This window comes from Nesoenas mayeri (genome assembly GCF_963082525.1).
Source record: "Nesoenas mayeri genome assembly, chromosome: 7".
In the NCBI taxonomy this organism is placed as follows: domain Eukaryota; kingdom Metazoa; phylum Chordata; class Aves; order Columbiformes; family Columbidae; genus Nesoenas; species Nesoenas mayeri.
Genome location: NC_137551.1, coordinates 25,548,801 through 25,574,877, shown reverse-complemented (window position 1 = coordinate 25,574,877; position 26,077 = coordinate 25,548,801). Strand labels below are relative to the sequence as shown.

Sequence of the window (26,077 nt, the reverse complement as noted above, 5' to 3'; positions counted from 1 at the left end):
GCCATTAGCGTAGAGTTTCAGACTCTTTGTGGTTCCTGGGCTGTCACTGCCAGCCCAGGCATGGCTGGTAAACAACCGCTGGAGGGGACTCGGCATTTCCCAGCACCAGACACTGCCTGGGACCTTCCCCAGATAGCAAAGTCTCCTACCTGCTGCCTCCTGAGCTGAGGAGGGGTGAGCCACAAACAGCATCTCACCTCCACCCCAACACACAGCCGCATGCCTGCAGGACTCCATGTACAATGCCCAGGGCTCAGTTCAACCTCAGACAATTTCTGCCCCTTGAGCAACATGTTTTCCTCTCCTCTGAGAACCTTTTGGTGATGGGAGCAATTAGTGCTAATCCAGGACACCTGGGTCCCACTCACACTACCATAGCTAAGGCAAATTTCCACTGAGGTCAGAGGGACCCCACAGCTCCTCAGCATGGGGATGCAGGGGTAGAGCAGGGCAGGCTGCGCCTCCCTATGCTGCACAGTGACACCGTGTCCTCCTGAGGATGAGAGCAGAGTGGCAGCATGGCCTGTCCTGTGTGGGAGACAGGCATGCCGCTGTCCATCCCAGTCCTCTCTGGAGCAGTACCAGGTGACAGGGACAAGGCGGGACACAGGACACCCCACCTTCAGTCTCCTGTTCTGGCCCAGGTCAGAGCAAAGTCACTTGCAGGGGGACAAGGAATGTGCCCCAGGGGACAGAGGAGAATGGGCCAGGCAAGGAGCAGCCACACAGGCCAGAGGGTGGCCCCTACCTTATTCTGCACCCCTCAGCAGGGTGGCTGTAGGGGCTGGGGGGCTCTCTGCCTCCTCACTCTCCACCACGGCTGGGAACCAGTGTGCTTCAGATCAGCCAAAATCGATGCCAATGACTTTGGTCCACAGCTTCAGGCAGCTGTGCGGGGAAGCAAAAGCACAGGGAAGAGGGGAAAACATGGTTTGGGGCAGGCACTCCCCCCAAATTACCAGCAGAACCAGGGAGGTTGGGGGTCCAATCTGGGCACAGTCAGAGTGGTCCTCCTGGGGCTCACAGGCAAGATGCCTGGCAGTTAGCTCAGCCCCTGCCTCAGTTTCCCTCTTGGCATGATCCACCTAGGAGCAGTGCCACTGGAGCACAGCGACAAAGCAAGCAGTTAAGCAGCAGTGAAAACTTCCACCCACCATGCTTTCCTGTCCTGCAAGCAGGTTTGCAGGGCCAGAGGGGCGCTCTGGGAAGAGCAGGAGTGCAGCAGGGACCCATCCTGCACAGTCCTGACTGCTGGTGCTGCGCCTGACAGCTCACATTTGTGCTATTCAGGATGAGGCGACCACAGACCCCGGGAACACCTTGCTCCTATAGAGGTGCTGGCTAAACACCCCCATGCCCACTTGCACATTCACACACAATCCCGGTCCATGGCACCCCAGCACACACCAAAGTCGTCACTGTGCAGCAGACACCCTGCCAGCCCTGTCCCCTCCCCATAGCCCCAGCCACTGCGACCTTGCACGGAGCAGGCAGGACATCCCACACCTCACACCAGAATCTCCCTGCTTGCCCCTATGAGCAGCAGATGAACACCATATCCCAGGACGTGCCCATGGATGCAGCACCCTCAGATAATTTTTGAGGGCAGCTCTGGACACCCACCAGCTGCCCCCCATGCTCCCAGAGGAGCCAGCACCACCCACACCCGTTACCTTCCAAGGACACAGGCTCGAAGAGGCCAAATTGCTCCAGCACCTTGACGAAGAGGACCAAGACCACCAGCACTGCGATCATCTCAAGGCCTTCGAGGTTCATGGTGGGGGTGTTTCATGGCCCTATACCGTCCCACCCCCTCCCCACCTCTGTAATGGAACCCCCTCACCCTAGCACCACAGCTGCTGGACCACGCATCCCTAGAGACCCCTGCCACTCTCAGCTGTCACCCTCCTCTACTCAGAAGCACCCGCCATCAGCTGTGGGTGAGCAAGGGGTCAGCACGGGGCTGTGGCAGGTGGCGTGAGGAGCCACAGCCGAGAGCCCAGGCAGAGCAGGGCCGTGCCTGTGAGTGAGAGCAGAGAGAGGCCAAGCGGGGGGAGGTGTGGGGGGTGACAGTGATGGGGGGGCCGGGGCGGAAGGAGGCATGCCCTCCCATTCCAATGACACCACCTTCATCGATTTGCTTAATGCAGTTGCTAAGGAAACGGGCCACAGATATTAAAAGGCAGTCAGTTCCCAGGGGCGGACATGGGGAGGGACAGGACGCTGGGCACTGGGTAAACATCCAGGATGGCAATGACTCAGACTTGTCCTCTCTACCCCACACAACTGCCGGCCCCATGGGCACCACCATGGCTGAGCAACCCAAAGTCTCCGCAACTGTGTCCTGGAGTGGGTCTGGGGCAACAGGTCCAGCTGCCCCATTTTCAAGCAGACAGATGTGTCCAGCCATCTCACTGGGAGAGTCAAGGGGAGACGGGGAGCAGGGCTGGGGAAACAGGCATGGAAAGGGGGCTGTGATGTAGGATGCCTGAGATGCTGCCAGACCCACAGGCAGCACAGCAACGGGCAGGAGAGGAGGGGACACAGGGGCTGGGGACCCAGCAGGACCAAGGGACCCAGCCAAGGTCGAGCAGTAACTGGAGGCAGAGGGCAAACCCAGGCGTCTATGTGCCTGGAGCACGCACACACAGAGTTATATTTAGCTCCTACACTTTTTTTTAATAGCATCCCAACCCTTGCCTGACTGCTCAATCACAAGCCACAGGGACCACCAGGGGGCCAGGTGCCTGCCAGTCCCTGCCCCATCACCAGGGCTCAGCACCTCTTGGGGTGCACAGCTTCCCTCGAGGGTGCTGCTGACACTGCCCGTCCCCAGGTAGGTGAGTCCCACAAGAGGCATGATGCGAAACCACTCCTAACTCCAGCACTAGTGTGGCAGGCAGGGAGCAGGGCTGCCCCCATGCCACTGCTGCTCCCCATCCCACTTTGTGCCCCCAGAAGCAAGGCCAGCTGCCCCAGGAGCAGGTGGGGTGGCCATGCTCAGGCTAAGGGGCAGATCTCCTGCCCAGCTCTAGGGTTCTCCTACACCCACAAAGGGCCCTGCAGATGGGATGGAGGCAGAAAAGCCCCTCTTCCTCTCCGTTGTCATTGTGCCGGGAGAAAATGTTGCACGAGGGGAAGAAATGTCACCCAGGAACAACCGCCAGGGGGAAGGGGATTGCTGAGGTGCTGGCTGATGCTGGCAAGAGCTCCCAGAAGGGCTGCCCCAAACCAACACCCCCAGGCCCTGAACCCCCACCCAGGCCCCCATTCCCAGCCCAGGAGGTTGCAGATTTGTCCCCTGGCAGGGGATGGAGAGGGCTGGTGGCTCAGTCCCAGGTCATGGGATGGCCAGGCCATCTAGCGGCTCTGTGCCACCAGGCTTGGCATCTCCTGCCTGCCTGGGGTGTGTTCCCAAAGCTCTGATGCCAGCAGAAGATGCCAGCGATGCATCAGAAGCAGCCTGGTAAGAGAGATGAAAGTCCTCCCTGGGGAAACATCCCTCAGGCTGGAAGTTTTCAGACCTGGCATTTCCTTTTCTTGGAAAGAAGCACGTTTCCAGGCACTAAGCCTGGATGTCACCTGGCTGGTTCCCGGCTTCACCCCTGCCCTGACCTAGTCTGTTTGGGGACAGGGTGGCACAGACTTATTACACTCCTGGAGGAAGTTTCTCCCTGACACCAACTGCGTTTTTAAAGCCATTTTTCTTGCCGAGCCTTGCTTGCAATCTATCCTCTCTCTGAGCCTCCAACTGCTCCCAGGGCTGACGCCTGTCCCACACAACAGAGGGATAATTATGCAACCTAATTTTGGCCAGAAACAGCCATAGAGGAGCCCTTCCAGCCTGAGCCAGGACTTGTCCCAACAAATACAGTTTTGAGGCAGCTCCTCTGCAAAGCAAACCTGCTCAGCCCATGTGAGCAGACTGTCCTCAGCCCCCCATGCACCTCCACTGGCATTGTGGGATGCTGGGGATGAAGGGCAGTGGCAGGTCAGCCATGGAGTGACAGCGTCCCCGCCTGCCCTTATGTCCGTCCCGTGCCAGTCAGCCGAGCAGCAATAAATCACCCGCCAGCCACAATGTCAGGATTATTCTTTTCCACACTGAAGCCATTAATAAAAGCTCTCTGCTGTTCACTGCCAGCATGACAGAGGATCCCACCAGGACCAGCACAGGCACCTGCTGCCAGTCCCACATCCAAGTGCCACACACTGCGTCAGAGCCCAGCTCCCAGCACTCCCAAACTCACCAGGGTTGCTTGCCCAGAGCACAGCCTCTCCCACCGAGGGCAGCTCCAGATGGGCTGGGGGTGCTAGGGGACCACCCCCTCAGCTCATCCTCTTCCCTAGGGGTGCTCCTCCACCTGGAGCTGCCCCCAGGATGGAAGAGACATGTGGGACCACATGTGGGGCTTTGCCCATGGAGTTAGATGTGCAGTCGCCTGCAAGGGGTCCTCAAACAGCCATCCAAAGTATATGCACCCCACCAGAAGTAGGACAGGGCTTTGCCTCCCACCCCACCAAGGGCCGTGGCTCCCAGGGGTGGCTCCTTGCCCCTCCAGCCAGTCAGCATTTGGCCATGCCATGGGAAGAGCCATGAGGCTCTGGCTGGGCCACGACAGAGAGGTCACACAGACGGAGGGAGAAACACACGCCCCAGACAGTAGAGGCCCTGCACATCTGGGCTGCACTGGTGCCACCCCTTCTGCCTTGCTCCTTGACTTGTGGGTCTCACCTTGCAAAGCCCCTGGCACACACATTCCACTGCAGTGGGGCTTGGAGAGACCCTTTACTACGGAAACAGGGACCCAGGCACATCCCAGAGCTCCTCAACACACCAGCTGAGAAGCAAAGATATAGGTCATGCCCAAAGGGACTGATAGCCCCAAAATGCAGATTGAGACACCAGCATTGGCACCAGGCACCCCTCACAGAGCAGGAGGCACCAGAGAGCCTGTCTGCATCTCCATCCCGCAGTGAGGGGCAGAGGTACCCAGACACCAGCAGCACGGCAGAGCCGGCTGCCCCTGGAGCAGCCCTGGGCACTGCCATGGCTCAGCTGTGGCTGCCACCAGCCTCTTTCACACACTGCAGAGCAAGACCAGGGCCAGGAGGAACAAATAAAATGACAGAGGAGGACACCGAAGTGCTCCAGAGAGGCAGAGGGGCATCTCCAATACCCTTCTTCCACAACAAATGCCTGGCTTGCCTTGTCACCTGGCATGTGGAAAAGGGTAGGATGAATCAGCATCACCTTGTCCCCCCATGTCCCCAACCCCATACCTTCAATGCCGCTGATGATTTTGAAGCAGCGGGTGGTGAACCAATAGGAGATGAGGAGGAGGATGGCTATCAGGGAGGCATAGAGCAGGCTGTCGTTGTGCAGGGATGTCCTCTCCATGGCTCCATCCCCTGTGCCTGCTTGTGCCCCCTACCCAGCCCTGCTGTGCAATCTGGGGCAGCCCTGTCCCAGCAGCCCTTCTGCTGGAGGAGCTGGCCACCCCAGGCAGGGAGGCGGGGGGCTGCACGGGCAGGCAGGCAGGTAATTGGGAGCAGCGTGTGATAGCCAGGCTCCCAAACCAATTACCTTAATTGTGCTCAGGCAGCACATGGCAAACAGTTAAAAATAACCCTCCCGGCCCGGGGGAAAGTGCCACCATCAGCCAGGAGAAGGGAGCATGGGTCAGAGAACAGATGGGGCTCATTACACATGTGGCTGTGTCTCTATGCCACAGGGCCAGCAAGGCATTGCTGTAGCCCAACAGCTGCTCTGAGTTCATTGATGACCCCAGAACCCTCAGGGCTGAGCCCCTTGCTGCCAGCCTGCAGGAGGAGCTGCGAGTCCTGGAAATGGGGCTCCCCAGGGAATGATGCCGCAGCCTGGGACTGGTGAATGCCAGGATCTCCACTGAGATGCCTGTGCCCATCTTTGCTCCAGACACTGGGACCTGAAGGAAGGTGTATCTGCATGGCAGCTGGCCCAGAGACCTGGGATTAGCATCTGCTTTTCTCAGCCGGGAGTCAGAGCCAACCAGCCTTGCTCCGGCTCTGTGATGCCAGGTGCACTCGGGCAGTGTCACCGTGCATTTGGGCACACTCACTCCCAGACCTCTGAGACATCTGCAGTCTCTGGACCACGCTCAGCCCCATCAGCTGCCCCACAGGACATGTGACTGGGGAAGATGCTGGACCCAAGTGTTCCACCCCCACAGCTCTTTGCATACAAGACATCCCATCCCCACCGCTGCAGCTACAGCCAGGGGACTTGGCCACCCAAGTGTGAGGTGAGGAGCACAATGTTACCCCAGTCATGCCATTTTCAGGGCACAGAACCCAGATGTCCAGGTCCATCCCCAACTTCCTTCTCTCTCCCTCAAGACCAGCTGCTCCAAGCATCTACAGGGGACACAGAACAGAGTAGCAGAGTGGCCCCAGCATGTGCCCATGGCTCAGTGCTGGGGAGGGAGGCAGGCCCTGTAATGCTGCCCCAGGCACAGCTGTGCCAGGATGGGCAGCCCAGGCTGGCATTGAGTCTATGCTGCCTGTCCTCCTTTGGGCTGTGACAATGACATCTGTGAAGCATCCCCTGCCCTGGCTCTTGCTGCCGGTAGCACATCCCTACCATGCGGCTAAAATTAACCACCCTGCCAGCCACCCACTGTGTATAAATAGAAGCGCCCAGGAGCAGGGTTTCTTGCCCAGAAAGCAGCTCCATGTGCACAGCACACCATGGGCACACACAGGGCAACACCCAGAACCATCAGATAGCCAGTTACTGTCCCCATCCTCCCAGCACTGCCAGTAGCTGGGCACAGGGGACTGTCTTGCTGCAGGACAGGAGCAGACAGTGAGGGAGTGGGGCAGTCACCTATTGCCAAGCAACCTGTCTTTTCAGAAGGGGACCACACACTTTGACCAGGCTCTTCCCTGCTTGGGAGCCATCCCTGTGGCTACCCCTAGGGTACTCCTAGCCCAGTGCCACAGGGTGCTAGGACACTACCCCCCCAGAATGTGCTAGGGGACAAAGTGGGCCACAAGAGAGGCAATGGCCCCTGGGCACAGCTGGGCAGCAGCTGTGGTCCCTTGGGTGCCAAGAGACCAGCCTGATGGATAGGAGCCTCTCTTTTTTTTTTTGGTTCTCGAGGCCATCATCCATTAGGGAGAGTTAAATTTAGGTTACAGCTGATCCCTTATTACCTCGCTGCTAATCAGAGCGCGAGCAGATTATTAATAAGCACATTAAAATATTGGTGAAATGCTATTTTTGGGAGGTGAAGTCACAGTTTTAATCTGGTTAATTGATTGAATCATTCCTCTTTTTCCCCATCAGCGACCCGTCCTTGGCCGGCTCCCCAGGGCACCCAGCTGGGAGGGCACCCCACCCAGGACCTGCCTGGCTGGGTACCCAGTGCACTCTGTGGTGAGCTCATATGGGACCTCCTTCACCTATGCAAGGAGGGCAGAGGGGCTCATTGGCCCCCAAAAGGGGACAATGGGGGAGAACAGCAGCTGGAGGGGGGACAGCATTCCAGTGACCCATGTGCCACACGGACCAGTGCAAGGGCTTGGGAGGAGGGGATGCTGCAGAGAGGACAAGGCTGTGCAAGCTCCATATCCTGCTCCCAATCCTGAGCTCAGATCCTTAGTAGGGAACAGAGCTGCACAGCTCTGGGTTTCACTCCACTTTGGATTTTCCCAGAGCTTGGGAGGACACCAAGAGGAGAGTGAGCAGTGGTAGCCAGTACCTCACTGTCAGCCTAGCCCTCTGCTCCCATCCATGCCCCAAGCACACCCAGTAGGGCTGCAGGGACAGTACGGGCCTGAGCCCTTGAGGCCACTCAGCACCACACAAAACCAGCCTGGAGGCCCAGTGCCGGCAGACACCCGCTACAGACCCAGCCCCAGAGTGCCCAGCTGCAAAGCCCAGGACACCAGGACAAGGACCTGCAGGACATCCTTGCAGGTGGTGGGGAAGGGAGCAACCCAAGGTCCCCTTCCCACTCTACTTCATTACCTGCAGCTCTGTCCCACACATCTGGGGCTGGACTCAGCTAACTCATCCTCTGGCCCCTCCACACCGGGCTGGTTGGCTGGTGCCCAATGGAGCCAACTAGAAGCAACAGAACCGGCACTGCCTGCAGGCACACCCACCCTCTGGAGTTCGTCACACTGCTCAGCCAGGCCCATGCTTATCCTGGTACCTCTTCCCCTACTGCCATGTTGTGGGCTGGTGTGGAGCCCTGAAGGACCCATGGAGCTGCAAAGTGATGGGAAATGCCTATGGGGAGGCTTTTCTGGGGCCAAGCAACTCTCCATTACAGGGCTCAGGTTAACATGGGCAGGGAGGTGACACAGCAGCCTGGTATGGTTCACAGGGTAGATACTGCTCCCATGTCCCAGCCCCCAGTGCTACACCAAGAGGTGTCCAGGGTGCCCCCACCATCCACTGGACACAGGTGTGGGCACAGGCTGGGAAGACCTAGGGGACAGGGGAGATGGGAGATGATAGAGCCTGGGAGGGCTTTTCTAGGCAGGCTGGGTCCTGGCGAAGGCGATGCAAATCCCAGCCCTGCTCCAAGGCGTGACACTGCCACATTGGCCCTGCTGCTCCTGGCATGACATGTCCCTCCCCAGCACCATAGTGGCCCAGAGCAGCAGCCTGGAGGTCCCTGGCAGGGCCAGGCCATAGGGAGGACAACCTGCCCCCAGCAGAGGGGCATGGGTACAGGGACAGGAACTGGTCACCCATGGTCCCAGCACACACAGGTACATGATGACCACCCCAAGATGTGCCCATTGGCGTCAGGAGGTGGCTCTAGGCTCACACCCAGGAGAGCAGGTCCTGGCCAGCTGGCTGGGCTATGCAAGTGCTGGCAGAGGGATGCACATCCTGCCATGGCTGTACCAGCAAAACGGGGGACACACAGTACACAGCTCTGTCCTCAGGACCAGGCAGCATCTCAGGATGCAAGCACAGATGGATAAAGGCACCAGGGTGTGTCCCTGTCCCAGCCCATGGGCACACCCAGGGTTTCCCTGGCTGGCTGGATCAACTGAGGGCACAGCCCTGGTCCTGGAAGCAGCAGATGCCTGGTATGACAGGAGAGGGTCAGACCAGCTGTAGTTTATTTCCACAGCAGTTTTCTCACTGCACCAGTCCCCTACCCAAATAAAACATTTCTGTCACCCCAGGTCCACAGGGGACCTTCAGAGTCTCTTATTGCCTCCCATGAGCATCTTCAGCTTTGCCCCCCACAGAGCCTAGTGCAACCCCTCCAACTGGGGCTGAATAGCTCAGCACCACTCAGCACCTAAACAGAATTTCCCCCTCTCCCCAAATAATCCCACAAAAACCAACCAGACAAAAACCCCCTCCAATGGAAAAGAGCCCCTATGCCTCCTAGGGAGGCACCTACCTTGGGAGAGGGTCCCAGTGACAAACTGGTAGAAGAAGCGAATCACCCGGCCCAGCTGTCTCTTGCAGCGCTGCTGGCAGTGGCTCATGGCTCCAGCTCACAGCGCTGAGGAGGGACCCAGACGCCCCCCTCCCAGCCGGCAAACAGTCCCTCAGCTCCTCCGAGCAGCAGGCGATGCCCGCGGGAGGACAGAGCCTTCCTTGCCCGGAGCGAACCTGCGGACATCGGCTGCAGGTCCAGCCCGGCGGGGAGGGCGCAGATAGCGCCCGGGAGCGCGGCAGCCGCCAGGCCCCGCTCCCAGGCGGCAGGCTGCCGGCCGGCAAGTTTGGGGCTGGGATGCTCCTGTGCAGGCTGTCTGCAATCCAAAGGGGCAGTGGAGCTGGCGTCGATGGCCCTCCCAGGGCTTAGGCACACAAAAGCTGACCACAAGCTCGGTGAGGGAGCGGGGTGCCTGGGTAACGCCCCCGCCGTGCCAGCCCGCCGGCCCCTTCCGTGCAGCAAAGTTGCAGGGAGTAGCGGCAGGAGGACGCTCGGGGCCGGGGAGCCCAGCGGTGCCAGCCAGCTCTCCGGGAGAGACGGGTGGACGGCTTCCTGGCTGGCAGAGCCCCGGGTCGCCCCTGGCTCCTGGTCCGCCCCTTGCCAGCAGCTCGACCCGGCACTTCACGCCCCGGCTGGCCAAGAACCAGAGGCAGGTTGGTATGGCAACTCGCAGACTCCACAGGTCCCGCTGACCAATGAGGCACTGCTGCATCCCAGGGCCGCCTCTCTCCAAGAGCAGGGAAGGGTGTTCCTTCCGGAGGGGAGCCGGCACGGAGAGCATTGTACTGCCCTGGGCATCAGCGCTCCGCTCCCACTACCAAGTGCTCTGAGCATCCCGCATCCCTGAGCATCAATCATTTGCTCCAGCCAGCTGTGAGTGTCCTGCATCCCTGTGGCAACAGCACTCCAGCAGTGCAAACGTCCTGCATCCCCAAGCATCAGCCCTCCAGCGCTGCGAGCATTCTGCATCCCTGGCACCAGCCACCTGCTCCCGCTGGCTCCACGTATGGGAAGAGAAGAGAATCAGTGCAAGGATGGGAGAAAGAGGAGTCAGACTCCCAGACTGTCAGGGCTGAGAGCTGCTCACTCCAAAGCTCAGCCTGGCAGTGAGTTGCTAGCTTGCACAGTATGTCAGAGCCAGAAGAGAGTCTGGCACGTGGCAGCAGTGGGATTTCCCTGCTCTCAGAGACAGCCCAAGATGCTCTGTGCAGACTGGCGACCGCATCCCTTCTCAAAGTCCCATTTTTCCAGCTGCAGTTCCCTCTCCACATCACATCCACAGCCTGCACCAGCAGGATCTCTTGGCTCTGCATCCATCCAGGCTCTATTATCTCATAAGCCTCATCTCTTATTAATGGTGGAAGAAGCGAAGAAAAAGAGACCTGATGGAAAATACAACTTTGGGTCCCTCAGGGATGGGAAAGGGGGTACAGGTGTGATCTAGACAGGAACAGTCAGACTACCCAGTCTCTATCGATGCCTCAACAAAGGATGGGGCATGAGCCCCTCCAGGCCTTGATATGGGGTAACCTCACCTCTGGCTCCTTAAAAGAAGGGCCATCCCCTCCAACCCAAGCCGCCCCTGTCTATTATGCTGGCTATGCCCCTGTAAAGGGAGGCAGTCCTCCAAACAGAGAGCCCCCAGACCATGGCAGACAGTGCCCTGGAGCAGTGGGGAACAGGCATCAGGGGATGCTGCACCAGTCAGTGCAGGGCTAAGCAAGCTTTGGGGAGACACTACAGCAAGGTGTGACACACAACAGAGAAGAGGTTTGCAGCCCTACAATAACACATCCACAAAGCCCTGGGCCAGGAAAGGGCTGCAAGGGACATCAGCCCTGCAGGAGGAAGGGGACAGCTGAAGCAGAGTAGTCATTTCAGTGGACACAGGAGCACAGCTGCAGGGCCAATCTATGAATGCAACACCCCAACTGAACCTATTCCCTGCAGACCACCTGCCCACAGAATAAAGCTCAGAAATTTTGGCTGTCAGTGGTGCCCAGTCCCCTCCTGCCACCTTCTGGGGGCAGGTCAGGGGTTTAGGACCCTCAGTCCTTATCTACAGTATCCAGGAGCCCCACTCTTGGCTCAAACCCACAACACAAACACACTGGGACAGTTTCTTGAAACGACCCTTGAGCTGTGTGACACAAGGCCAAATCCCGTAAAAGCAGCACTCCCCCCACGCTGAGAGAGATACCACTGCATCACCGCGGGACCAGCCAGCACAACTCAGCCCAATGCAGCCACAGCATCCCAAAAGCCCGTGGGATACAGGAGAGGTGGCAGACCAGCCACAGGAGGGTGCCAGAGCCCGCAGGACGTGACAGCAAGCAAAGTTTGCAGATCCATCCCAAACCCACCATCCAGCTCCTTGGGAGCCAGATCCCACCTAGGCAGGAAGGTTGCTCCATCCCAGCATGTCCCGGGAAGGTTGGATATGCAAGCACTGCCCTGTGCACCCTGATAGTGATGGCTGTGTAGGACAGGGGAGCTCACATATCCCCCATCAGCATGCAGAGACCACCCCACGCCAACCTGCAGGGACACAGTGGAAGAGAAGAGCCCAGCACTCATGTCACCCGCCCCACCTCCAGGCTTGGCTGCCCACCAGCATCCCCAGGTGCTACAACCAGTCCAGAACTGGACAGTGATTTTTAAAGCAGCATGACCCCTCCAGGTTGGTCCTCAGCTCTCCAGAGAGGCCATCATGCACTGACACCAAGACAGAAACTCATGAGGACCAGATGGGCTGAGCCAGGGGACTGTCCTCATCCCCGTGCATCCTGCACCTGGCAAGTCTCAGCAGGTATTTTGCAAGGACAGTGCATTGCTGAGAGATGTGAGTCAGTTTGCTCCCATCCCAGGGCTCCCTCCAAGCATGCGCTCCTCAGGCTGGCATCAGGGACCACATGTCTTGCCCTTGCATAAGGGCACCAAAGCCACTTGGTCACTGATGTACCTCTCACCCAGAAAGACAAAGCAGAAATCACAAACAACAAATCAGGGCTGTTGAGCCCACTGTTACACACTTTCTTTCTGGCAATCTGTCACCTGGGTCACAGCCACCACAGATACCGTTGCAGGGAGCACCCTGCCAGCCTCCTGACTCACCTGTGCTTCTCCCAAAGTTGTTGCCCCCATGAGGCCAGTGGTCTCCAAGCCCCTACCCCAGACACAGGCAAACTCCAGTCCCCACAGTGTCTCACAAGGGCAAAGGACATCACCTCTCAAAGGGATATTTTGAGCCAGCCTGCGTCCCCAGAAAACCTGTTGGGCTACTGAAAGGAGACACGGCATTGCTAGAGCCGCGGCAATGGGAAGGGGGAAAACAGCTGCCCGCCTGCAGGTTTTGGGGCTGTGCTGGGTCACCTCCAGCTTGGATGCACAGCAGCCCAGGGCAGCGCACGCAGCGCCCGTGCGGTGCCTCGGCCCGACCCGCGGGCTGTGCCGGCCACGGTGCTGTTGCTGCTGTCTGACGCTAAGAGGAGCCCCCGCACAGCGCAGCAGCAGCGGCGAGGCCACGGGGAGGTGAGCCGGGGACGTGGTTCATTCAGACGGCTGTGGCGGCGGGTGGCACACGAGGGACAGGAGGAGACACGTGCAGTTGTGTCGGAGCACGCATGGCCACCTGGACAAGGCCGTGCACACGTGTGCAAGGATACATGGGAACCGTGAAGGCCAATCCATGCACAGACACAGTGCCAGCACACTCTGCTGGAAGTCCCTCGCGGCCTGGATGGGACAGTGACAGCACCACTGCAGAGGGGGACATGACACAGCTATCCACATCAGAGCCATTGCTTCCTTCTCTGCCCAAGTTCTCTCCTCCTGAGATAGCTTCTTGGCAGGCACATCCTTCCTAAGGCACTGACATCTGGGCTGGTACCTGCTTCAGGAGCGCTGGGGGCAGACAAGGGAATTCATGCTGGTTCCTGGCCATAAAATATTCATTAGCACAGCCACAAAAATAAGGGGGAAAATAAAAGATAAACAGAAGGCAGGGAGCAGACACAATGCTTTCAGGCAGCTCAGCAGCGCAAAGACAAGTCCATGGAAAGGCTGGGTCAGGGACAGGACTTAAGACATGGGTCCCTTGCTGCTCATGCAAAACCTGTCCTGCTGTCACGGGTGTTGTGGGCATGTGAACACCCCTGGAAAATGCAACCAGGAGACAGTAATACTTGCAGACAACCACACGCTTGCGTGCACAACCAGCATGGGCACGAACACCCTGGGACATGGACATCCCCAAGGGGCACCATGCTGGTGCTCAGGGGCCATTCCTGCCTATGCCAGCCCTGGATGGTGCTCAGGTTTCAAAGTGTTTCAGCCCAGTCCACATGCCTCATGGACAGGACAAGAACAGGGTTCCAGGCCAGGGCCACCCTGACCAGGGCATCAGGGGGCTCTCTGGGGTCATCCTGGGGCTGTCAGAGGGCAGACCCCTGTGACAGCATCCACCAACAACACCTCCCTCAAGGAAGAAAGGCAATCAGGGTGAGAAGGATGCAGAGTACCCTGTAGCCCCGTGCCTCCTGGCTGGAGGGAGGGCTCAGCAAGACTCACCCCAGAGCCAGAGCATGCTGAGGGATGAGGAGGAGAACACCTCAGCAACAGAGACTGTGGAAGGCGTGAGTTCCTGGTCCCAAACACATGGTATGAGAGCAGGTGGCTCCATGGGAGCCAAACACTGCTGCCATTGCAGAGGAAGGCTTGATGCAGCCAGCCCCACCTGAGTGTCCTGTTGCTGCTCCTGCCTCCTCCCAGCCCTGGGGACCTGCAGCCTCAGGGACTTCGGAAAATTCTGAAAACATGATGCCAGAGAAAATAAATCAGGCAGCTAATGAGGTGATTTGCATAGCTATTAGCAGGTAGGATTTGCAGCAGCTGTAACATGGGATGTGCTGTCACTGCAAAGTGCAGCCTGGGGGCTCTGCTGGTGCCTGCAGAGAGAAACACACAGCACAACCACAACCACGCTGCATGAGCCCACTGCAGGTGCCTTCCACCCCACCGGCCTGGGGGGAAAGGGGGACAGGAGCAAACTGAACAAGGAGGTGAGAGAAAGCCTCAGAGTAGGGCAGACAGCCATGGAAGAGCAGTGTGCTCTAACCGTGAGCCCACGCTGCCTTTGGCCATGCACCCCACATCATGCCAGGCAGGAGAGCGCTGGCCATCCTAGTACCTTCAGGGATGCAGGGGCAACACATCTGCAACCTGCGATGCTGCCGGATTCCCCACCCACGATGCTGGAATAAATGCCCCGTAAATTGGCCGTGTGATGGAGAGGGGTGGTGTGCAGGGCCACAATCCCCCGGGCTGCCAGGGCATGTCTGACTTTGATCACAAACCTGCGGCGACAGCTCGGCTCGTTCTCAGCCGATGGATCTTGTTAAAAAATGCATGTGGCGTGATCCGTCTGCTCAGGAAGGCGCTGCCAGGGAAGGAACCCAGCCCAACACTGTGCACTGGTCCCTCAGCAACAAACTACAAGCAGCCAGCACACAGCAGGTGACAGGGCAGCAGCTTGGCTCTGGTGGCACCGGCTGGGGACCGGGACATGCCCCAGCCAACATTTAGCTCCAAAGCACCCCTGCAATGCAGGGAAAGGATGGGGCTACCCCCACAGTCTCAAGGCAGAGACAAGAAGAAAGACCAAATGGATAGGTGATCAGATGAACAGACAGACACAAGGTCTACCGGCAACTTGGATGGTGGGTGTGGGGCAAAAATTGGGGCCAGAGTCCCCCAGGGACCACCCTGGTGCATTCATCACACCCATCGCCCCCCATGATGGCCCCCAGGCCTCCAGGTTATGCCAAGGCACTAGCTTCTCCCAAGCTGCATTTTTTAAGTCAGTTCTGCTAAATATTTCAGGGATTTACACAGAAAAGCTCTCTGTGCTCAGTGGCATGTCGGCCCCATTGGCATCACGCAGGCAGCTGCAGACACCCCCGCCTGCCGGGGTGTGAATAATTAATCACCCCCACACATAGGGTAGCAGCGGTGGGGAGGAGGGGACCAGACAGGGGGGACGGGCTCCATCACCCCAACCCAGGCTCTTGGGTGCACCCTGAGAGCCTCCATGTCTTGCAAAGGGAGAGCAAAGACCAGGAACAACATCTGCAGGGAAACGGAGGCACGCGGAAGGGAAAAGAGCCAGGAGCTGAGCCCAGCCCTGATTATAGGACTGACACATTGAGAATTACTGAGTGGTAAGCAAGTATAACCATAGCCTGCCTGAAGCACCTGGGGCCATTTCTGAGCTTGTTGGGTCTGCAAAGCACAGCAACACAGGTGGCACCCAGGATATATCAGGCAGTGGGGCAGCACAACTGCCAGGACCTCCAGAGAGCACAGCCATCCAGGTGGGTCATCACCATCTGGGAGTGCACAGCTCGCACTGGGGCACAACACAGCCACAGCATGTCCTTAACCTGAATGGGCATCTATTTTTGTACCTCAGATGCCCACCCTGCCCTATGCCCACAGCACCTCACAGGGAGCACCGGGGGTTTCCATGCCTAACACACTACTCTGCATTCCCAGGTCTGCCCCAGCTCCCACTCCGAGCCTCACCGGAGCCTCCTGAACTGTGAGGCTGGGAAAAATTTCAGCCTGGCCACAAGCAATGCCAGCCCTGCTCCCAAATCTGCTCCAGGGGAGGCCACGGCCAGCAGGCTGCCACATGTCCCGGACCCCCAGCATGCTCCCCTCCAGCCTTGCCATGCTCAAAGCCTTGCACCAAGCCACAGTGACAGCGACAAATTAACAAGCCCCATGCAATCATGCACAGGTTGGGCTCAGATAAATTGGAGATGGCACAAGGCTAATTTCCTTGCAATCAGCGTCTGCTCTACTGCCAATAGCTCCGGCTCGGCACAGTGATGGGAGGAAACACGGCAGGGATGAGCTGGTATGTGAACTCGGCTCCCACATGTGCAGGCAGCAGGGTGCCCTACATCACCCAGCCAGACACTGCCGGGCTGACGGCACGGGAAAGACTATTAGCACTGTGGCTCATCCAGGGGCTCCGGCACACACTGGCTGCGCAGCTGGGAGAGGGAGATAAGGTGCCCAAGGGATCCCAGAGAGGGGAAACGTACTTCAAATGGCTGGAATCCCCCTCAAATGGACTTAGCTTGAAGGCACTGAGAGTGCTTGCTGCTATTAATAACTCGAGTGCTGTAACAAGGCACCTGCCCCCGGCTCCCCAGCTCGGACCCTCCCTGGATGGGGAGACACAGCAACAAAGCAGGGACGGAGATCAAAGCGGTGCTGGAGATGGGGCTGAGGTCCTGACCCACGGCTCCTCACCTTCCCCATGCCAACAGCTTCCGGCACTGGCCTGAAACCCCTGGATGGGTGACAACTGTCTGGGGGGATGTGGGGGGCTTAGGGCAGGGATAACACACTAGATCAGTGCTGTCCCCCTGACAGCCCACATGCACCTTTCTCCAGCCTCAAGCTAAAACACTGCGCAGCCCCATGGCCGGGCTGATGCCTCCCCCACCAGCACTGACCCTCTCCCCACTTGTACCACAAGCAATGGCTCAGCCCTCCAGCCCCCTGCTCTGCCCGCCCTGCATCACGGGGCAGCAGGGCCGCCCACCCAGCATCTCCAGGGCACCCGTTCAGCCCACTGCCAGCCTGAGGGTGCCCCCAGAGACTGCCTTTTTAAACTGACATTTTGGGGACAGGAAATCTATTTTTGGTTGTTTCAGAGGCAACGTTTCCATTGCAGTTTGTCTGCCTTCGCCAGAGGGAGGGATGCTCTCCCCGGGGATGCCGTGGCAGCCAGCTTTGTGTTGGGTTGCGGTGCTCGGCACCAGCTCTGCACCACTGGGTCATCCTCACACTGTCCCAGTGCTTGAAGCCAACAAACCCAGGAGGCAAGAGGGAAAAGACATTTCTGGATTCCCCACCTGGGCATGAGGGCCAGGAGCATCCCACCCAGAAGAGGGGCACAGAGTAGTACCTGGGGTCTGTGCTCCCACCTGGAACATCCCCAGCATCAGCAGGATGTCTTTTCCACACACTTTGGTGAGACACCCCCAAAAAAATAAGCACATAGAACTGAACAGCCCTCACCCTCCCCTGGAGCTGCCAAGCACTCTTGGTAGGAATAAATGTGCCTGGTAGTTACTCAGGGGGGAGACTACAGCCTCCCTGTGCAAAACCTGCTGAGAGGCTTAGAAATAAATATGTTAATAATCAAATATCCATCCCGCGCCTGAGCTCATGGGAGGACTTTCAAGTCTAATTAGCAGCAGATTTGTACCATCACTGCCTAGGCTCAAGGGACAATTCGCCGTGGTTCCCATGAAGCGAGAGCTCGGCTATAATTAGCCAGCAGCATCCCATCTGCAAGGATTACCTCCAAATCCTCCCCTGCGCTCTGGGCTGGGGTGCAGGCAAGACCAAGGTAAGCTGAGATGAGAGATGCCCCCTGGCTTTGATCTGTGAAAAACGACTCCCTGGCTGCAAATCCAGGGCAGGCAGGAGGACAGACAGCGCACAAGAAGCACCCTGAGCCTGCAGATCAACCCACATTACCCTGCCTGCAAGTAAACCCTATGGAGGCAGTGAGGTCATCCTCCCACAGCATCCTGCCATGAAGCCCCAGAGTGCCCCCAAAATCTCTCCATCCCTGGACCCATCATCCTCCCCAACGCACAGGGCTGCTCACAGCACCAGGAGGCCCGTCCCCAACTGGGGGACATTTTCCAGTCTACCCCAGCCATGCATCTTGGACATCTCATCACCCACACCCTCCACGAGACTGAAGCTAAGTGTAGCTTGTGATGCTGCCTGCACAATGAATGGCGGGTGCTTGGTGCACGGGGACCCAGCACTGCAAGGAACCAGATGGCATCTGCAAAAAGAACTGGCTCCTTGTTACAGGCAAACACAAAGCTTGGGGCTTGGGAACAGTTTGGGGACATTCATCAATCCCCACCCAGGCTGGGCTGAGGACCCATGGCACTGCAGTTCAGTGCAGTGCTTTGTCTTGGGTAGATGGAAATCCTGTCAGACCAGACCTTTCCCCAGTCCATCACGGTGAGGCAGGCAGTGCCCAGGGTAGCGTTCCCACTGCCCCGACCCATTTGTTTTGAAAGAAGGACACGTCCTGCTCCTGAGGATGCCACAACACACATAGTTCCTGGTGCTACAGCACCTTGTGGGGTGGCTGGGATGGGGAGGAAGAGGCACCCAGGGGAGCAAGACGTGGCAGCAGCTGGAGGTGCATTACTTCCAGTCCCCAAAATGGCACCCTGGGTTCCTCATGCCAGGAGCTTCACAGAGGCTTGCACCAGGGGACAGCACAAAGGCAGGGAGACAGTGAAGGGATGAGGGAAGGGTTGGAGAGAGAGCAGAGGGGGACACATCCACACTGAGGACCCATGGCACAGCTGAGGATGCTCTGCTGAGTGGGGAGCAGGACCCCACATGTCCAGCCCTGGAGGGGAGTGACTGCCAGATACTCAGTCGGAGCTCACTGACCCAGCAGCAGCTGCCAGGGACACTCATTAAGACCAACTAATTGTGGGCAGAGGTGGCTGGCCTGGCAGTGGGCACTCTGCCCGCATGCTCTTCCCAGCCTGGCAGTGGGCACAGCTCTGAGCCAAGGGGAGAATTACAGATGGGGTGGTGGCAGTCGTACCCAGAGCACCTCCGTAGAGATGGCCTGTAAACATCTGTGCCAGAGATGCTGTGCCCACGAACAACAAAATAACAAAATCAGCACCCTCCCAGGGGCACACAGGTACCCCACCTTCAACCATGTCTCTTGAGCCAGAGCACAGCTGGCCCCATCCAGCTCCTCTGCCAAGAGACCTCCCCAGTGCCACCAGGTTATTTGTGCCAGCAAACAAGGGGTTACCAGCCCCTCACTTTCCCACAGTTATTTAATTAAGCAGTGATAAAAGCAAAGATGTATTATCCAGAGAGTGACAGCAGGTTGTAATTACAGCAGGGCGGGCTGAGAAAACAAACAGTGTCGAGGGAGGCACAGGGTGGTGTGGGGCTGTGGAGCCACTGCAGACCCTTGGGACCCACGTCTCTGCCCTAGAGCTGTGGCCCAGGGCACAGGTGGGACCCTCAGGTCTGCAGGCAACAGAGGGGATGAAAGGCTCCTTTAACCTGATGGATGTGGTCCCAAAAGAGCCTCCCACTCCAGCTCACACTGCGCTGGGGTGGTGCCGATCCTGGTCCCTTTCCAGAGTTGCTGGGTCTGGACCAGCCCCAGGGAGCAGCAGGTTTTCAATGAATTGCTTTGAAATATTAAACACCATTTCCTGCCTCCCTGCACTGCTCTGGGCCAGCCCTCTCCACCAAGGGGAATTGCTGCCCAGCTGGGGTAAGGGGACAAAGTCCCCACTGGGATGTGGCACTGGGGAGGGCCTCTTCTTGCCCCCCATGGAGCCAGGCATAATGTCCATCCACTGGGTTCCCCCAGGCTTGGGTTTGAAACTTCTGTCCCAGGCACAGCAAGGGGCAGAGGTGGGACATGTGGCACAGCCAGGCCTTGAGCAAGCAGAACATGGTCCCTTCCTCACCCAGCCACCCAGCAACAGTGCTCTCCCTGGTGACAAGGACAGTATCACCCCCATGTCCCCTTCCAGGGGCTGGTGGGACCCACTGAGTACCACCATAGTCACAGCAGGGACACATCAGACACATCATTCCTGAGGGGCGCATGGTCACCTTCTCCCTCCTGCCCGTCCTGTGCCATTGGATGCTGCTGTTCCCTGTGCATCCCCCAGCACCACCCACATTCCTTCACTAAATCCTTCTGCTCTCAGACCAGTCCTCTTAGGCTCCCCCTTTCCCATTGCAGCATCTTGAAATTAATGCCCAGCCGAGCACAGGATAGAAGAATATTAATTCTGGGCAGAGGGGCAGTCTCCACTGTGCCTTTGAACACCTAAAGCACTCTTCCCTGCTCTTCTCCCCCTCACCATGCATGAAAGGAACCAGATCTGCCACAACCACAATGAGCATCACTCTGGCAAGAGCTCCGAGCACCCACAGCCCTGAGGTGGGCTGGCTGAGGGCAGTGAGCCCCCGCTCCAGCCGGCTCCCTGCTTAGGAGGCTGTGAAGTCCCCAGGAAAGAGCCCCGGCCGTGCTTGGGTTTGCACCCCCTGCATGGGTTTGCTATCGCCAGCAGCAACAGACAGCTGGGACCTCACTGCAAGTTCCAGAGCTGCCCTTGGGGGCTTCAGGGCCCTGAGCCAATGCAGGGTACCAGACAGCCTGCACCCCCACTGGGACACCTTGGAGTCCCCAGTTCTGAAGTGAGAAGCCGGGAAGGATTTGAGTGCTGGTGGGAAGCACTTGTGACCCCACGGCCTGGGGAGCTCAGAGGAGCTGGAGCAGCATGTGGCGGGTACGAGGCATGGATGTGGCAGGTGCCACTACACACCCCCTGGTCAATGCAGGGGACACTTCGTGCCCCTGTCACTATGGAGCAGTTGGGACAAGGCCCTTTCAGAGGAGCTGTGTGAGGGTGAGCAGACACTGAGGCCACAAGAAATACATCCATCTCATGCAGTCAGGGTCTAGGTGGGACTCGGCGGTTTTGGAAAAAACTCTCAGGGAGCTGACACCATCACTACCAGCACAATGCAGCTGTGGAATCACAATCCCAGCAAGACCTGGGATGCTCCCAGCCAGTGAGCCCACAGAGCCACCCTCTCCTGGGGCAGTGGTGGCCAGGGTGGTGGGAGCCGGGGCCAGGCGTCACTCGCCACAGCAGAGCTCCTGCTGATCCTCTCTGTTATGCAACAAATTATTCCACTCGCATTAATGACTTTGCAGCAAAGGGGGAAATGACATGAAAGATTCCTGGTGCTGGGGAGTGACTCACTTTGCACAGCGGCGGAGGGGAGGCCAGTGGGCAGGGTGGGTGCCGGGGGATATTTGCTCAGGTCAGCATGAGAAATGCAGAGCAGGGGCTGGGCTCAGAAGGTGTGACTTCGGAGGGGATAAAGAGCTACTTGAGGGCATAACCCATCACACAGGAGAGGGCTGAGGTGTCCCCAGGGTACACTGTGATCAGCCCTAACCACAGCACATTACAGCATTCCTGCCCAGGAGCTGCAACCCGAAAAGCCAGCAGCAGCAGCCATCCCTCCCTGCTCTGGGGCCAGATGCAAGTAAATCAAGAGCCACCAAGGGCTGGCCAGCCAGCCAGCCACCTCCTGGGGACACCAGAGACACGCGGAGACACACAAGGGACTTCAACAACCCACTGCCAAGGAGGCTCGGTGGGATCCTTGCAGTGATGGAGGGCAGAGTGGATTATTGCCTTTAAACCCATTTAGGGGCTTTCTGTAAGCAATACAATTTTTAAAAATTCAATCTAGGAAGAAGCGATTAACCAAACGGGCCAGGAGCAGTGGCTCGCTTGTCTAATCTTGTTAGCAAGCAGGCTGGCTCTCATTTCACCCTGCTGCAGCTGGATGGGCTGCAGTATCCAGGTGAGAGCAGCTGGATGGTTCATCCCTGGCTCCTGCTGGGACTGAGGGTGATCCAAGGATGCGCAAGTTTGCCAGTGCCTCCCTGCATCTCTCAGGGCTGCACCTTCCTCAGCTGGGCCAAGGGAAAAACCCTGGAAAACCTCTTCCCTGTGACTCAGATCCTGGCCAGACTGTCACCAATGCTCCGTCCCTAAAATGCACTTTTTTCATCTCCAAATATGTGGGTTTGGTGATGAGAAGACAGTTAAAGGGAGACAGTGCATCCCAGTTCTGCTGCTGGGGTCAGTGCCTGGAGCCAGGACCAGAGTCCTTCTTTCTGCCCCACAGAGGCTCGGTGACAGGGTCCTGTCAGTCTCTCCTGGTAGCATCTTGACAAGAAACCTCCCTCTGCTTCAGACAGTCAAGCCCATTCCCAGCAGGAATGCCACTGCCACAGGAGGTGGCTCACAGGGATAGCAGGACAGCCCAGGGGTGTTGTGGTCTGGCCAGTCAGTCCCCTCATCTCCATACGGCAGAGCTGTGGCAGCGGATTTATGCCATCAGCCCACCTGCAGTTAGCGACTCCATCACTATATCTGACCTGCTCCTAGGTGAGGGGCTGCAGGTGAAGCATCTCTGCTGCCAGCCTGGCACTGGCCCTTGAGGCTCTGAGCACCCCCTACCTGCCTGTGGGCAGCGCAGCCCTCGCCAGACCTTTCTGTAGGCCAGATAGCTCCCACACCACTCCCTCTCCTCCAGGACAAAGCCACCAGCTTGTCCCAGCTACAGCCCAGGGCACTCCAAGCGGAGTGTGGATCGAGCTCGTCCATGTGCAGGTTGTGCCCTTGTCTCACACAGGGCACAGCCCCCACATGCTTGCTGGGGATGGAGCTGGTGTAGGAACCGGACGGGCACTGCAGCAGCCATGGGGGACCTGCCTGCATGGCCCCCAGACTGCAATGTACCCAGGTTCCCAGTGTCCCCGGACAGGGTGAGCAAGAGCAGCATGGATGGGACACCAACCCTCTTGCCGCACCCCAGAACTCCCGGCAGCAATGTTAATTGCATCTTGGGGTTGGGAGTGGTGCCCGACACCCAAACAGACCTGACAGGTTCAAAGTCCAGTGTTTCCTGCCAAAACAGGGCTGGGGTCACCTACAGCCAGACGGAGCTGGGCCCTGGGGCTGCTGTTGGGCATGGGCAGGAGTGTGATACTGCAAGTGTGTGGGCGTGCGGGTGTACGGCACCCCCGCCCACTGGTATCTGCAGGTGAGTCACCCTGTCCAGACCAGAGAGGAAAAATTCTGGGAGACCCAAATTCAGCAGCAGGTGACACATCCCCCATGCCCCCCATCCCCTTCAGCTCCTGTTGAATGTGGCAGCCATTCTGCCCCCAGCTCCCCTCCTGCAGGGCTCCATTCCCAAACAAGTTAATTACTCACATGGCTCCCCAGGGGCTGCACCACCCATTTTCATTTGAAGTGGAAGACAAATTTACTTAAAAGCCAGAAGTAGCCCAAGCCACAGCAGGTCGAGGACAGGAGGACCCTGAAAAGAGCCGCCCTTCCAGCGCAGCCCTGCTGCCACATCCTCTTTACAAAGCCACTCGGTAGGGTATCACTGAGAGCGGGGCCACTTCATCCCCTACATCTCATCCCCAGCCCTGTCCCACGCACTGTCCTGCCGCTCATCCCCATGGCACCGCACCCACCCAGCCCCAGCTGCTGACAGAGCACCCTGGCACAGATGGTGGGTTGAACAGGACCCCTGCACCCACCCACAAGCCCTTGCCCCATGGAAAGGCTCCTCTCTCACTTCGCACCCAGGGAAGCCACTTGCATCAGCTCCAGCAGTTGACTTGCTCAGCAATAGCCTCCCCCAGGGCTCTGCAACCCCTTAGCAGAGGATTTTGGTCACCCATCCCAACCCAGAGCCCCTTGCCACGGCATCAGGGAGGCAGTCTGCCCGGCTCAGCCCCCCGGCAGGGCACAGCACGGAGATTCATTTCACTAGAGGCTCATTCATCTGCAGCACGATTAAAGCCCAGGGCTGGGATCCATCCCGGCGGCAGGAGAGCGATTTGCCAGCAGATGGATTTATCATCTCCCAAGCACAGCAATTTGGCTTAAACAAAACCAAACCACTTCTCCTAATGAAAACACCACTAATGAGAAGAGCCAGTGAGGGAGGGGGAGGACAGCTCCACTAATGGGGTCTGTTCTGTCCTTCAGGGCTGGGTGACCCCGTAATGCCCTGGCTACAAGGCAAGGGCATGAAGCTCAGTTCCAGCCAGGACTTATGGACCCGATATGGCCAAGGGAAACCAGAGCCTGCTCCATGGGCCAGCTCTGCTCACCCTCCCACACCTCCTCCTGTCCCGGCTCCCAGAGCTCTGGGGGGCAGTTGGTCTCAGCATAACACACAGCAGTAAAGCAGCATCACTGAGCCCAGACAACTTGTACAGCTGTGATATGGCCAGACGTAGGGAAAAACTCCTCTCTGTGCCCGGACACAGAGATGACGAAAGCCCTCCCTGCCAGTGCAACGCCAGCCCCGTGCAGCAGGAGTTGTACACCTTGGCCAAAGTTGGAACAGCGCATGAATTATGTATCGGCTTCTGCAGAAATCAGCTGTGTAACCGCCCCAACCAAACGCACAAACTTCCTGTCGATTAATCCTGTGTCACCAGTTCCCCACAGGCTCCGACCCACCTCTGTCTGTGAGGATGCAGCAGCGGCTGCCAGAACCTCAGCTCCAGCCTTTCCACCTGCAAAATCAAACGTGCCCACAGGCAGCAGCACCCAGTAGCATCACCTGCATGTCCCTCATCCCCTGTGCAGCTTTGCCCCAGCACAGGCTCAGAGCAGCATCCCCTCTGGCAAGGAGCCCCAGGGGCTGAACCTCTGGTCAGGGGAGGCCACAACGCGCTGTGAGAGGGGATTCATCAGCATCGAAGGGCTGCAGACAAGCCAGGACAGCAAAGGGGGAAGAGGCAGAGGGATACAGATGCCAGAGAGTAAGAGAGAGCAGACAGAGATGAGACAGAGTCAGGCAACACTCCCATCACCCCAGGAAGGTGCAGCAGCCATGGAGGACAGGGCGCTTTGGCATAGAGAGGACCCCACGGGAGACCACCACCCCAGCGCATGAGTGGGGAGACCTTTCCCCACCGTACCCCACCCTGAGTGGGGGCCTCCTGGAGAAGTTGGGGACCTGGTCTGAGGGTCAGTCCAGCTTCCAGCCCAGCCTCACCACCCTGCCGTGGGTAGCAGAAGCAGCATGTGGAGGGGGAATGCATAGGGCGGCAGCAGCAGCACGGAGGAGGAAGGATAGCGGAGGAGCAGCGGGACGGGAAGCATGCACAGTTCCCAAGGGCCAGACTCCCCAGGGGAAGGACATTGATGTGTGTCACTGTGGGACTGCTTCTAGGAGGTGACAACCCATGTGTGCTGCTGGTCACAGGGATGCAGGCAGCTGGCCCGGCCAGACCTGTGTGGGCAGGGCCGTGCACCCAGGGATGTTCCTGTGCAGTTTGAGAAAGCAACTGGGCAAGAAAAGGAGCTTTGTTCTGGGCATGAGCAAAACGCTGCTGTGGTCTTAGGCACAGTCCCCATCCCAGTGCCCCTCCCTGGGATCCACCACAGCACAAAACCTGCCAAGCACACCCACAGCTGGATGCCCAGCTGGCCTCTGCCTGCCTCCTGCCCTTGATCCACCACATCAGCCCCATCACTCCATTCACCAGCTGCAGATCCTAGTGCTTCCCCTACACACACTGTTATTTTGGACAGACAAGCACTGACACCCCCCCTCCACACCCTGTGAAATGAATTATCCCCCTTGCAGGTAGAAGTCCTATGCTACAGCAATCTTGCGGAGATTTTCCTCCTGCCTGGCTAATCATGGGCTGTGAGCAGCCACGATGGAGCTGCTGGGTTTGCCGACAGCAGAACAAGGCCCTGGCGCAGCCCTAGATCTGCCCATCACCTGGTACCCGCCTCCGGCAGATGCATCGCTGGGGCACAGCTCTTCCACTTTACCCTGCAACAGGGACCGCAGCTCGGCTCCCACTGTCCTCCCATCGTCCCTACTGACCCATCCTCCCCCCAGCATGTTTGCAGGGAACAGCTCAGCCCTATCTCTCCTTTCTTACTATC

At 58.3% G+C, this 26,077-nt stretch overlaps 1 protein-coding gene across 6 annotated transcripts in view; it reads right to left on the bottom strand.

The window, feature by feature from the left end:
- The window catches only part of KCNIP2 (potassium voltage-gated channel interacting protein 2), a gene marked incomplete at both ends in the record, with an annotated part of 43,023 nt that overhangs the window by 13,392 nt on the left and 3,554 nt on the right, over positions 1–26,077 (bottom strand). For 2 of the 6 annotated variants that reach the window (XM_080348078.1, XM_080348080.1), the window contains one exon: positions 1,674–1,776. The exons of the other annotated variants lie outside the window; for them this stretch is intronic. In XM_080348078.1, coding sequence (XP_080204204.1) covers positions 1,674–1,776 — 103 coding nt within the window. Of the gene's footprint in view, positions 1–1,673; positions 1,777–26,077 lie in introns of those variants that run through there. 6 annotated transcript variants of the gene reach the window in all.